At 42.2% G+C, this 14848-nt stretch overlaps 1 protein-coding gene across 1 annotated transcript in view; it reads right to left on the bottom strand.

Annotated features, from left to right (window-relative positions):
• The window catches only part of TSHZ2 (teashirt zinc finger homeobox 2), a 139757-nt gene extending 139314 nt beyond the window's left edge, over positions 1 to 443 (bottom strand). Inside the window, exon 1 of the mRNA XM_086623159.1 lies at positions 404 to 443. Coding sequence (XP_086479285.1) covers positions 404 to 443 — 40 coding nt within the window. The remainder of the gene's footprint in view (positions 1 to 403) is intronic.
• Positions 444 to 14848: the final 14405 nt, after the last annotated feature.

Raw genomic sequence — 14848 nt, 5'->3', positions numbered from 1 at the left:
AAACAAACAAACCTAAAGCGGAAAGCAAAGGGGAGGCTGCTTTCGGTTCGGTAAGGGAAAGGGGCCGGGGGAGACGGGGAGCCGAGTGGAAGAAAGTTGGGGGGAAAAGTTTAGCCAGGGCAGGATGGGAGCTCGGAGCGGGAGCGGGAGGCAGCGGGGACCGAGCGCGGAGGGAGCGGCGGGCGGGTGGAAGGGGACAGCCCATGTCAGAGTAAAGATCTTGGCAATAAGGAATGAAACTGGCTCCACAGAGTTACGAAGGGAAAGGGAGGGGGAGGGGGGATAAATAAATAAAGATCCAGCCCGGAAAAGCGAGGGTGACCCTAAATAATAATAAAGATGGGGGGTAGGATTGGAAGGAGCGGAGAGACAGAGGCTGTGTAAGTGGATGGCTTCTCCTTACCTGCAGCCCGTTTGGGTGCTTGCTGTTTCCTCCTTGGCATCGCTCTACTTTCTCCAATCTCACTTCTGTCCCCAGATCCGAGAGCCCTGAGACGCTCCTGAGTCGTGTTTCTCTGCCTCTGCCTCTCAGCTGCTTTCCCCAACACCCCCCTCAAGCCTCCCCTGCCCCCCTCCTTTCCACTTCACTGATAGGAACCTGTTTGGTTTTTATTTTATTTTAGAGATCTAGGTTTCTTTTTTTTTTTCTCTCTCTCTCTCTTTTTTTTCTTTTTTTTTCTTTTTTTTTTTTTTTTTTTTTTAACTGTTGCAACACTTGCTTTGCTTTGATTCAAACATCCAAGCTCAGGAGCAAATGAAAGGCGCCCACAGTGCCAGAGAACGGTAATAAATAAATAACAAAATAGATATGTATATATTAAAAAGGCAGCTCTGGAAAGACTGTGGGCTGGCTGCTTCCTCCCTTTCCTCTCCTCTCCTCCTCCTCCTCGCAGAGCTGTATGGCGGAGCGGTGCCCGGGTGTGCGTGGTGTGTGTGTGCGTGCGTGTGTGTGCGCGGAGCGCTGCAGGTTCCGTGCTGTCAGATGCCAGGCAGTGAGTGATATGGGAGCGGACAGGGAGCCTTTGGATGGGAGGAAATCTGGTATCACACGCGCGCACACACGCACACACACACTCTCGCACCGGCACACACACACACACACACACGCGCACACACACACGCGCGCACAGGCAGGGCGAGGCGATGCCAGCAAACATCGATCCACTGAGCAAACTGAACATTAACAAACTCCTCCTCCGCGACCCGATGACAGGATGAAATTTACTCCGCGCCGGCGGGCGGCGGAGCAGTTTATTAAAGAGACAGCGCCCGCCGGCACCTGGGGCGCGCGCGGCGCGGCCCCACCCGCCGGCGCGGCCCCACGCGCGCCCGTCCCGCGCGCGCGCCCCTTCCCCCGCGCGCCGCCTTTCCCGCCCCCCCGCGAGACCACCCCACGCGCCCCCCGGGAGAGTTCGTCTCCCAGGGGAGGGCGCTGCGCGGAGCGGCGGGAAGCGCCCGGCACGCGGGGGCGGAGGGGGGGGGGGTGGGCGGAGGGGGGGGGGGTGGCCCCCAGGGCGGGGGGGGGGTGGTTTGGAGGGGGCGGCAGCGACTTCGCTCCGTTTCACTCGGGAAAGGCGGTGTTAGGGCCGTTTTCCCTGGAATAACGGGGATTTGAGGCAATTAGCCGGGCGTGCGGGAGGCTGCGGGGGGCCGCGGCTGTCGCCCGCGCCGGTTCGCTGCGCTACCGGCTGGCGGCTGACGGCTGACCGGCGCTTCAGGTGCAAACGGCGGCGGATCGCTCGGGGCTGGGGGAACCGCGGCCCGTCGTCTGCTGCGGTCTGCTTCCTCGCGCCAGGGGTTGTCCCCGTGCCGGGAGCAGCAGCGGGAATCGGCGTGGTCGGATGTAAATGCAAAGTTTGGTGAAGTTCAGGTGAAACCCGCGGCTTCCTTGGAGGCCGTTCTGCGGTGGGAAAGCACCGCACCACCGCTGAGCCCGGGAGCGCGGGGTTAGTGTCACGCTCAAGCACCCTCTGCTCCTGTTTCCTCCGGCACCTGGATTTAGGGGGAATCAGAATCCAGGAATCCTCCGGCACCTGGATTTAGGGGGAATCAGGTATGTCCATCAGGAGCTCCGGCACCTTCAAGGCAAGCCACATCTGTGTCCCGTCCCAGCCGAGTTTCTCACCCTTGCAGAAAGCCCAACAAACTGCCAGGCCAAGGAGGGGCAGGTGACACTGGAGCTTTGAACAGTTTTGTTCCCCAAGACACATGGAGACAACTTCCCCTGCCCCGTTTCTTTATTTCAGTTTTTTTTTTCCCACAGCTGCTTGAGAGTTTAAAAGTGATTTGGGGCTGAAAGGATGGATTCATTTCTATACGTTCAACTATAATTTGTATAAGACCTCTTAAAAGTGGATTTTGCAATACTCCATAGTCTAATCCCGGAGTTTGCTATGGAACTGAGTTCTTTGTTACTTTTTTTTTTTTTTTCTTTTCTGTTTTGGCATTTGTATCTTTCTAATGAAACTATTGGGTTTAATAGGAATAATTTATATCCCTGTAAAATCAATCTGTTAGATCGGGCTCTGTTACAAAGCACCAGCAAGAGCCGCTGTGTTATAGCCGGTGTCACTGGTGATCCGCAAACTGCGGTCCCGCAGCTCAGGCAGGGAATGAGTTTCTGCAGGAAGACCCCTAAGTGACCTTTGTATTTAGCAGCCTAATACACGTTTGTGTTTATGAAAGTGTCCACCTAACTGATTTCCCTGAAATTATTTGATAGCCTTCCCTGTACGAACTCTAGCATTTTTTATAAGCAATTTGGAAGTATTTATTGGTGCAAGCAAATGCTTAGTTTGAAAGATAAAATAGGATAACACTACTATAAAATAGTCATTTTTCCACTTCTGCCTAGCATAACTCACTCAGAAGTGAACAGCTCTGCTTGAATCGGTTGGAATTGCACAGACCTCTTATACCTGTGTGCAGCATCTGTAAAATCCTGTTGGTGCACACCAGGGGATTTGTGCTTTGCCTCCAGTACAGGAAGGTGTAAACACAGGGCCAAGAGGGATCACAGCATCCGCATCATCGGGGCAATTATCCCAGCCCTGTGATGAGAAGTGGCACACTATCTAATTTGGAAGCACGGCACTGGACCTGGACCAGGTGGTTCAGGAGCACAGTGGCAAACTAGGATTTTCTTTTCACATCCCATCCTGTCTTGATGTGCGATTTCGAAGCCTTTGGTTTCTGCATCTTGGTTCCCAAATCAGAAAAATGGAGATTCTTCTAGTTGGTTTTATATTTCTTCTCCTCCCTGCACAGAAAGATACAGCACCTCAGATTGGGGTAGTTTGTTTGTTATGAACAATTGTGTATTAAATGCTGTTTTAACACAGTGATGTTTTTATTAGCAATTCTCCCAAACCGTGGGACATGGCTTAATGTGTTGGGACACTAGCAGGCATCGGGGGGGAGGGGCTCAAATGACAGAGTCGCCTCAGATTTTAACCTCTCCGTCTGGGATCTGCTACTTCCGTGCAAGTTGAAAAGATACCAGCTCTAGATGTAAGCAAAGCAGCGGTTCAGTGTAGTCTGGGATCAGCAAGTAGCGGCTATTGTTCTCCAGAGTCATGGCTTAAATCCAAATGCTACACACTGGGTATGGTATTTGTATCAGTGGCGTTCGCAGTCTCAACATGCAAGATGAGAAAGTCACTGTTTTAAATGGTTACTCCTTTGGGAAGGGGAAATTGAGAAGATGGACTTCTGAGTAGAGCACTAGTGAGATGGCACCCTATCCTCGGTGATAAATGGGAGCATTAACAAGGCTTGGTCGAGAGGAACCCTACAGATTTATGGCTTCCTGTCTCCACCAGCAGATGCCATTATGGCTGACAGAACAGAATGCCTTTCAAGAGGGAACTGGGGTGGGATTATGAAGAAGGGGAAAAAAAGCAAGCAAAATCTGGTGTCCATTTTTATCCACTGGTCAAAATTCGCTGATAGGTTTGAATAGAGCTGAAACTATATAGCATTTGTGTGCTCCCTGCTTCTGTTATTTATAACTAAGTTGGTGAAGGTCATTTAGCATCTCTTTTAGCACAGGAAGAACCCATAATATTTACTGAAAGCATTTTTGCACACTTGAAAATTAGAGATAATAAAATGAACAGATAGCACTGGAGGCTTCCTTGGCTTATCCAATGGAATAATCTTGATGAGTGCTTAATGTTTACTTTGGAAATGTAGCAAATGATTCTGAAGCTATATTGAATTTTATCTATTTTTATTACATTGCAGAATAATATTTCTCTTTCCCGACAAAATGTTATGACCAGTAATAGCAATGGCAGTTATGCATGTTCAAAAAAGAGTAATCAAATCTTGTGCTTCAGGGCATGAGCTGAATTCCCCACTGGGATCCAGAAGGAATTTTCTCCGCCCAAATATAGCAATACACAATCAACTAGGTATGTTCTTAGAGGTTTTCCAATTTCTTGGTTAGGTGCAGATTACATGGAACAATAGTGTGATCTGGGATAGTGAAAATCCTCTATTGCTATAGCTTTGGGGTGGGTTTTGGTCTGATTTTTCAAAATAATGTGTGTAGTTTCTTTTGCATTACTGTAAAGTTTACAGACATTTTTGTGCACAATAAAGGGCCAAATACACTTTCTTGTACTTGACTTTGATAACAGTTCCCATTGTGAGTAGTCTCAGTTAACAGCTGTGTTACTTGAAGTGTCTTATCTTACTTATTTTTGTTGTCTTTCTTTCTGTGGCTGCTATGCTGATAATTAAATGTGTTTTTTTTTTTTTTCCTAGAAGTTATATATGTGTAGGTACATAACTCATCTTGACTGAAATTCATCTTGGAGTTGATGACCGCTTCACTCTTTGCCTACCACTTTAGAGAAAGAAAGATGGAAATTCTGACAAGTTCTACAAGTGAAAAAAAGGTTAGAAATTATTTGGGTTTGATAAATGAAAAGTTTTCAATATGTAGTATTCTTGCCAGCTAAAGACATTGTCAGCTTCGATGTTTACTTCCTTAGTCAAAATTACTGGGAAAAAATTACTTTAAAAAAAATTGGGTTTACAATGGTTTGAAAAGAATCAACTTGACAGAGTGGGGATTCTTCACAGAAAAGAGAGTACCTTGGTAGGTTGTCTGGTGCAGTCCTCTCTGCCCATGATAGGATTAACTGTACTTGTTTCACTCTTGAGGAACATTTGCCAATACGATGCAGATTTCAACAATTTCTCTGAGCCATCTATTCTAGAGGCCCTGCCATTAGAAAATTTTCCTGCTATTGAACGCTTTTTAGAAACCTGTCTTTTTCTTTTTATGGTGTTCTCAAATGAAATGGAGAACAGTTTATTTCCTTCCTCTTTGCAGCAGATTTTAATATTTTTATTAAAATATTATAATATGATAATAATATTTTTATTTTTAGTTTTTTATATGTGAAAGCTTAATGCATCTACTCACCAAACAACCTCAATTTCTTCAGTGATTTCTTGTAGGTCATGTTTTCCAGACCTGGCACTATTTTAATTGTTCTGTGGCTGGAGATCACATGTTTCGAAGTGCAGTGCCAAAAAATGGATGCTGTATTGTGTTTGAAATGTTCCCAGCACCGAGTGGGATTACTTCACATGTCTAACGTATGACACTCCTGTTTATATGTCCCAGTTTGACATATGCCCTTTTTGCAACAGCATGACACCGTTGACTCATGTACAGCTTCTGATTCACTGTAACCCCAGATGCTTTCTTGCGGAACTGCTTTGTAAGGAGTTGTCCCCATCCTATATTTGAACAGCTGATTATGCATCAGTGACAACTTTGCACTGATTCATCTTGAATTGCATCCTATTTTTTCAGACGATTTCTCCAATTTGTCAAGATCATTCTGTATTACAATGCTGTCTTCAAAGGCTGTTGCTGTTCCCCCTAGCTTGGTACCATCTGCAGACATCATGCAAAATATTTTCTGTTCCACCTTCTAAGACATTAATAAAGGTATTGGATGTTGCTGGGCCCAGGACCCGCTTCAGACATTCTTCCAGCCTGACAATGGGCCATGAAGGTATAATTTTGGAGAATGATTTTCCAACCACTTCCAGCCCCCTGCAGTAATGTCATCTGGAGGATATCCTGTAGCTCGCTTGTGAGAGACTGTCATACGAGACAGTGGTAGAAGCTTACAGAAATCAAGATATATGACTTCCCTGTCCACAAGGTCTGTTACACTGTCATGGAATGAGATTAGGTAGGTTTGACATAATTTATGCTGAATAAATCCATGTTGTCTGTTGTTCGTCTCCAAAAACCTCATTCTAGGTTCTTATGGATAGTTTGATTATTTTGTTCCAATATTTTTGTGTGAATGGTCCCTTCTCACCCTTCCACCTTAAAGATAGCTGCTGTGTTTGCACTGGTCTGATTCTTCTGGAAACCATTGGTCCTCCACAGGTCTTCAGGCATGATCACTGGTAGTCCTGAAATTCTTCTCAGATGAGTTTTATGTTATCTGTGGGGTTTCTAAGGGCTCTTGAAGCTCATCTTCCTACTGTAGCCAGAGCTCCCACTATTCTGACACTGGTCTTGATTATTTCTGCAGTCAGATCACAGCTGATTCGCATAGCGAAGATGAAAGTAAAAAAAGGATTTCTTAGGGTGATCTGTCAAAAGCTTTCTCTCTTTGCTGAGTGACAGATGTAATCTTTCCTAGGTCTTTTCCCGCGTAGAGAAGGCACTTAACAAACATTTTCTTCTTATTATGTTCCTTTCTACTTGTATCTCATTTTGTGACTTTCTTGTTATAATTTTTCTCTGTGTGTTCACGGTCACTATAAGGAACACTGCACGTTTTTCACATTTAGACAAATACTAATTTGTTTATAGAATATATATTTGGGATTTTTTGTCAAAATATTCCATGCCATGCTGTACAACAGTCTTTTTCCCTACAAAGGGGTAGAACAGTAGCACTGGAGTAAAATCCATTTTCTCCCTTTCAGGAATTTCTCTGCACACAGTTCAGTTACTCCAGTTTGGTGAGGTGGTAGGGAAGGTTAAATTTTACCTCCTGGGATGAAATCCTGATATCGCTAATAATTTATACTTTGAGTAACAGCAGGCAGCATTTCCAGAGCCTCTTGCCTTCTAATCTTCAGCTAAGGGATTCATCCTTTGGCTGCAAAAAAAGGCATTTGATTTTGAACTCCCATCTAACTGCAAGAAATAATCTTTTGTGGCTAAGTAATGAGAATTTAAAACAGTGCAATGGTTTGCACAGCTCTGGCTGCAGCTACCTTCTCAAGCCACATCTGTGGTTCATCTTCCATCACAATGTCATCAGCTAAAATATCACATAAGATCTCATTCAGAACTATACATAAGGCTCACCATGCATTTTTTAACTATGACATCCTATTTCCAGAATTTATAATTCAGTCTTGCAAACCTACTGCAGACTGAAACAGCCTGGAAGCTCTCGTTTTAGGAACTAAATTTTCCTTCTTTAAATCACAACAAATCCCCAGTTTAAAAAAACAACAATAAACACATCACTTTTTTTTTTTTTTAAATAAGCGCAGCAACATGGTAATACCATTTCCCAATCAAAACAGCAAAAGCAGCTAATTGAATTGGTTTGATCCAAAAGTTGTTCATACTGCAGTCCACAAACCTCCTGTTTTTTCAGTGGATTTTGAGTTAAGTCCCTAATCAGCAGGCACATTGGACAAGTGGATTTATTTTCTTTTCTAAAAAATAACAACATCTTTAGAATTTTTTTAAATAATAACAATCAGCTGGAACTGGGCAGGAAATTAACTGTAGTCTCAGAAGTGTCCTTGAAAAAGACATAATTGAAAAAACAGAAAAACTGAGAACTGCCCTTTTTAGGGTGAAAAAGCAACATCAAGAAGACAGTGTTCTTTCAAAATTTTTTTCCTAAAATACCATATTTGATTGAAAAATATGTTTTAATAGATCTTTTAAATATGTTATGAGTGTTAAAATTATAAAAGGGACATGCTTTCTGCAATGCCTGTATAACTGCTGAATACCTTATTGCAAAGTAGAAGTTTGAAGATGATATCAGGCTTTTTTTTTCCAGAGAATCAAAAAAATTACTGTGCATTGCTATAATTGGGGAGGAGCGAAATGAAAAACACAAGGGCTGCATTTGGTCCTTTCTTTTAGAGAGCAATGTTTCTAAGGAATCCTGTGCCCGTATGAAATTCACACTTAGAAAGGTTGTGTCTGTTAGTTGCCAGTAGCTAAGAGGTTGTGAGGTTGTATCTTCTGGGGGAGGCACAAAAAGAAGGCAGAAGCAGTTTTCGTTTGGAAAGTAGAACATCCCTCCTCTTTTGAAAACACTAAGGGGATGGGAAAGGCCAGGTCACTTACAAAGACAGGTAAGTAAATACTGGGAGCTGTTTGATGCTGTATTTCTCTCTTCCTTTTAAGGATTGTGTGGCCATCCAAATAAATAGAGCAGATAAACTGTGGAAAATATATTACGCAGCTGAGAAAACCAGATAAACATCTACAGGAAACTTTGGGATAGACGCTGCTTGCCCTGAGTAGAAGGTAAGGTGAAGGCATAGATGTTTGGGACAAAAGTTGCTTTAAAAATGGCTATAGCAGTGTTGATTTGACAAAGTATGCAAATACCTCTATCTATCTGGATAATTTCATTATAAAACACCCAATCTCCATGGTATTGGGATGTATGCTATCTATTATGCCATAAATTAATTGTTTGTGCAGAGTAAGCCTATTCTTTCTTTTATTGGTGTGATTATTTATTATTATCACTTATAGTTAGAGAATAAAATTATGCCAGCAATTGGAATAATTGATGTATCTGATATTTTGGGGGCTAAAACAATACTGGTACTTCCTGTAGCCTCTAGTATTCTGTCTCTGATAATGGTGGGGAAAAGGGGAGGTGCTACATACTTTCAGAGTCTGTAATTCTGTGTTGCCACTCGTAGTAAACCATGTCACCCACTGAGACATACTGGGATTTTTTTTTAATGTCGAGAAAAGGTAAATCGACAAACACAATTTACACATACCAAGTACATTTGTTTAATAAAAAACACAGAGAAAGTTTAACTGGAATCCTGAAGCCACTAAAAGGGACAAAATGCTTGATATGATTTTGATTGAAATGTAATTTTAATGAATCAAACTTCTTATTATAAGGCATAAAGGTTTCATACAGCAAAAAGCAGTAATTCCATATGAAAATTAAAGGAAGGGAAAAAAAAATTGGAAATATTTTTTTCTTTCTACAGAAGGACTTTCAAAAAAATTCTGAATGTTAGTGGAAATGTTTGTGCACCAGGCCCAGAAGACTGAGCTTGCCTTTCAGAGTGGGACTCACCGGCTCTTCCCCAGGTGTTTCCAGCAGACGCAGCAAACCGCCCTCACGAGCACCAGCTGGACGGAGACTACTTCAGTGAGCTGCTGGAGCTGCCCTGGGATGGCAGTGGCAAAGTTCAGGCTGCTTGCTGTGGGGACTGGTTTCCGCCTTCAGAGGCAGCTCCTGCCTTGGCTCTCTCTGTACACGTCTCTGCCAGGTAAGTGGTTATCAGTAACACTTTTCCTTGTGTTTCCTGTGGCATCTGGTTTGAGTATGTGTTGTAGAGTAGCTTCTCTGAAGGAAACAATTTCTTTCTGTAAGTGGAGGGTGTAACCAGCAAACTCAGGTGCCTAACATAGGTTGCTCACACCTAAGGTAAGTGCTCATCCTTAGTGTTTTTTCTGTTGCCAGTGTGCAAACTTCTTTGGCTTATATGAAATGGAGTTTTTACAGTGAATCACATGCAGTTGGGAAGCTGAAGATGGAAAGTGAAGGGCAATCTCTATAAATGACTCAGAGTTACAGAAGAGGTGCCTGAGAAATGTTAAAGTTTTGTAGAAGTCTAAAATGTTAAGAATACAAACTGTGAGACTAAGTAGGCAACGTGTTTCCTAATCAGAAGTTTTGGGAACAGAGAGGAGAATATTTAGAAACAAGAAAGATTTATTGCTGAACAGCAGTAATTGGTTTTGTATTAAATGTGTCAAAAATAAGAGTGATAATAAACCTTGAAAACTAGGGTTTTGCTGGAGAATCTGGAGGCTAACAGTGGAGAGGAATAATGTATTTGTGCTTATGCAGGAAAAATGCTGCATGGTGCTTGTTCTTGGAATTAAAAAAGTGCTAGGAGTTTTTTAATGGCCCTCACTACTCAAAATACCTCTTTCTTTATTCCTAAATCATCAGGCATTTCTGAAGCACCTGTGTCACTGGTGGCAATTTTCCTTGCATCATCATGTGCTGCCACACAGCTGTTCCGGAGGAAACTGAACAAGCTCTTACAAACCCTCAATCTTACTCAGGGTTGTAGATCTCAAATTCAGGTGCTGATCCACCCCATCCTTGGCTGGTGGGAATTGGTGAGGCCAAATGTTAGGATGGTGCTTTGTCCCCCTGAACTGAGCCTTGTTATGTGGTACCGGTTAGGAAAAACCTTTGGTTATGTTACTTGTTCCAGCCTTGTGAAGAGGAGGGTGCTCGGCGTGCAAGTGGGCAAACGCTTTCATGTTCACCATTCTGAAAAAAAAGTCTGAGGCTGTTTGGTTTGGCTTTAAGAGTCTTCTGTAAAAAGCAGGATAGCTAATGGGGGACTGGAATTCTAGTTCTGTGGAACAATATTACAAAGGGAGACATCAAGCCATTTTCATGGAAATTGAATGACACTTTTATGGGCCTTTCTGTACTTCTGCTTTTAATATAAACTGTATAGTAAATACAGGTGAAACAAAAAAAGCGCCCACCTGTCAAAATATAGCTCTGTTTGGTTACCTCTGTCCATGGGACAATTTTAGTAACCTGTCAATCAATGGGCTGCTAAATAGCCTCTCCAAAGCACAATCTGCTATTTCAGACGACATCAGTGTGTCAATCATTTATTGAATCAAAGCCAAATTTGAAGCAAAGCAAGCCCAGTTTGTCAATCACTTCTCAGTATTCTCTCCACTAACCACCTGACAGCTTTTAACTTTTCACTTTTATATTCCATGCAGCTAGTTAAGATTCTTTCATTTTTAATTGGGCTTCTTTTATGATTGGTAGCTAAGCAACTAATATGTTGTTTTATATGGTAATAATGGGCCCAAACTTGGGAGCTTTCTTGACCATTCCTATTTGTTGTTGGGAAATTATTTTCCTTCAAGTTGCTAAATAGCAGATGTAGCAGAAACAGTTATTTAATTATGGGTTGTCCTGTTGTTTCTATCTATAAACACTTTTGGCACTGTTTAAAAATAAACACTGCATGCGCTGGCAAATATATACTGAGTGATTTTAACTCCTGATAGAGTCCCTTGGAATTTCACTGCTCATTTACAGGGAAAACTGGGTGCAAAAATGAAAGGATTGCCAGAAAGCAGTTTGGAAAAATGTTAGCAAAGGACAGAGTGAGAAATCTCTCTTCCAGAATCCCGCTAGGCTTTAATCCAACCTGATCAGTTTTCAGTCTTAATTTAGGTACAATTAAATTTCTGAGGCCAAGTGCAATGGTCTGAACCACCATCTCTCAAAACAAGCCAGAAACTCTTCCTGAACAAGCTCAGCTGGCTTTTCAGTCCAAAACAGTGTTTTGAGTTAAGATTTTCTGTACCTGAGATACAAAAACTTTTGGGTTGGAACTGGGTCTCACAAAGGTGACCACAAATCCTGGTCTGGTTTCAATCCTATCTCCCCATTGTGCTCCAGATGAAGACTGCTTTCACATGTGTAAAATGATCTTACAGCTAGTAGTAAATGTTCTTGTCTTTCTATTTCTAAAGACTGTCATCAGTAAAGCCGAAGTGTTGGTTTCAGACAGAAAGAATTAACTTTCTGTCCTTTCCATGAAAGGAAGTTTGGAAAAAGAAGTATTTCTGTGTTACAGAAAATTCTATTTTGGGTTCAAAAGAGTTTTCTTCATTTAATTCTCTTGCATATCTGTTTGATGGGCTTCTGGCTGTCTTTTGACAGACTGCTGTCATCTGCTTTGATCTAAAACTGTGAAACTCCAGATGTGCCCAAGAACTTGGGAGAACATGGGTACAGTTTTGCAAAAAGCTGCAGTAGGTTTCAAGGCAATCTGATACCAAATGTACTTCCTAGTTCTATTTGAATATTACATTGTGTTGTTTTTGTATTTGTTTTTACCAAAGACTCATTAAAAAAGACGTGACAGACCATGAGGATTGACAGTAGAGAGGCAAACAGGGGCTTTAGAGGAGTCCTAGAGAGTGTTTCAGAAATCCAGTCCAAATGCTAAATGTAGGTACCGTCTCCCTGTTATGAAGCTGAGGGAGGTTCTGGAGAGCACTGGGGAATATGCTGGTACTATGACTAAGTGTGCCCCTCTTTTTGGAGGAAGATCCTAGCAGACAGTTGAGATTGGATAATTAATAAACTTAAAACGAAAGCCCTAAAGCAGATAATCCTTTGAAATTTGATGAAAACAGCAACTACTCCTAGCTCACAAATTAGTTCTTAAGGAAGTGCCAAAAATATAGTTTGAGATTTTTTTTTTCCTGTTCTTGATGGGATTTGATACCTTCTGTTGAAATCAATGGGGTTAAGTAATAATGAATTACTGTGAGATCAAGGATGAGCATCTACTGTTCAATGACATTCTGATAAATGAGGTGTAAGCTTGACTGCAGAAGTGATTTAAGAGATTTTTTTTTTTGTGGGCAGTTTTGTACTATTTCTATAACTAGATATTAACAAAAGTTTAAAAAAGGTGTTTTGATCCCATGCTGCCTCCATAGTTTGGCACAGATTGTTAATCTTGGCTCAAAGGGTGTTCAGGCCTGGCTGAACATGATGCTTAGCTCTTGTAGTTCAGGCATCTGAGCAGAGGGGAAACCCACACAGCACCCACCTACACAGCACCTGGTCTGTGAATCTGCACAAGACTCTCAATGGAAGAATTAAGATACACAGGATCATAAATATTATAGCAATAAGAGAAGGACAGGGTCAGGAAAGCCAGAAATACTTGCATTGGTTTTTTTCAGGAAGCTCAATTTTGGTCATTCACATAAGAATAATGCTAAGAAATATCTGTCTGCATGCAGAAGTGTCAGTCTGCCTGTATGTGTGTTATTACTCCTGTCCAATAGCTCTTCTTAAGGACCCTTTGGACTAGAAGAGATGATACAATTTATATGCTTGACTACATTTAAAAGTACAGTGGCATTTTTGTTAGATGAAACCTGTTGGTCAAGAGCAACTCCGGAACACCTGCTTGGTTGAAATTCCCAGCTGGAGCAAAGTCTGTGTATTGATGTGATAGTTCACTCAGTCTTTGATGTATCCACTGAAAGTCAGTGACTCACCTTACGGTGTCATTGATTACACAGGATGCACAAGGACTTAAGAGGTTTATAGCGCCATTCTTTCCAGGCAAACTTACAAATATGGGGTCTGAGCCTGTTCTTCTCTTTGTTAGTGGTAGTTCTTCTCTGAGCACTTACTCTGGTAAAACAGACATGTTACCTGGAACTCGGGGGGGAAAGAACAGGAGCTTTCCTTGATTGTTAATGATACCTAGTGCAATACCCAGATTCTTTATCAGACAGTACAGTCAGAGCTCTGTAGCGGTGCAGCTCCAGTGCTTGGGCTGAGTCTGTTTCTCTTTGCCTTATACTGAGAATGATTCCTGTAGCTCATTGCAGAGTACCACTTGTCCATGAGTGAACTGTGTGGGGGTCTCCATCTAAAGTGTTAGTATTCACCATTACCTACTTAGCAAGCTCATTTTTCCACTTATGTGTCAAAGAGTTGATCAATGTCAACTGCTGCCTTTGTCCATCTCTATCATGGGAGCAGCACAAAGACAAAAATGATTAATACCTTTCCTAATTGGAAACAGAGGGAGAATTTGCTAAAACAGAATGTACACATGCTGGAATTTGTCCAGGATACACTGATGAGCACAGTTACCCTTCCAACAAGTAAAATGGCGTCTTTAGCTATGCTGCGTGCTTGGATTCTTTGAGTTTACATCTCAGACGCCTACTAACCAGGAGCACTGTGCAGCCCACTAAATCATCAGTAACCCTACCCCTGTCACCTTGGTGTTACTTGGACTCCTTTCTGTCACATTCCTACCAACTCACTGTGGAGCTTGCAACAGTCGGAGCGTTTCCAGGAGCAAGAAAAGAGGCTATGGTTACAAACCGTTTTTATAATCTAGAATTTACATATTGAGCACTGTAACTGGTGTCATTTAGAAGTACTAACTGCTAAACCCGCTAGCTTTCAAAACAGAAAAGCAAGGCTTAACGCTTGCTCGGTTACACAGATACTTAAGTGCAAAGTGAGACTTTCCTTGCTGGCATGCACAAGGATTCAAGATGGGCTTTGTTCAGTGCAATATTTGTTCTTTAGAACTGGAGCTGAGAACAAAATGGGTTAATATACGCATACAAATGCGTATACACGCATGCTAATGCTTCATGCCATGTAAGGGATTTAAAACCATGGAAAAATCACCCTGAGAGGTTTCAAAATAGCAACAAAAAAAAAGTTTGCTTAATTTTAAAACCTGGCTATTATTTGTCTTAAATAGCAGACTCGGCTGTGGGTTTGTGTAAATCCTAAAAGATATGCAGGGTTTCATACACCTACAAACCCCATTTTTAGTTAGTAATGGCTTTCTGATTAATTGCATATGTTCTATACTCAAAGTTGAAGAGTATTTGAGTGCCTGAAACTATGAGCACTTCAGCAAACCAGTGAAGATATCTGCAATGTAAACTTTACACATACATGGTCTGCCCTGCCAATGACCTTAATCTCGTTCTGGCAGGGGAACTCAGCATGTTCTG

The sequence above is a fragment of the Tauraco erythrolophus genome, chromosome 18 (genome assembly GCF_009769465.1).
Source record: "Tauraco erythrolophus isolate bTauEry1 chromosome 18, bTauEry1.pri, whole genome shotgun sequence".
Lineage (NCBI taxonomy): Eukaryota > Metazoa > Chordata > Aves > Musophagiformes > Musophagidae > Tauraco > Tauraco erythrolophus.
Note: the sequence above shows the minus strand (reverse complement) of the source record. Positions and strands in the feature narration are given on the sequence as shown.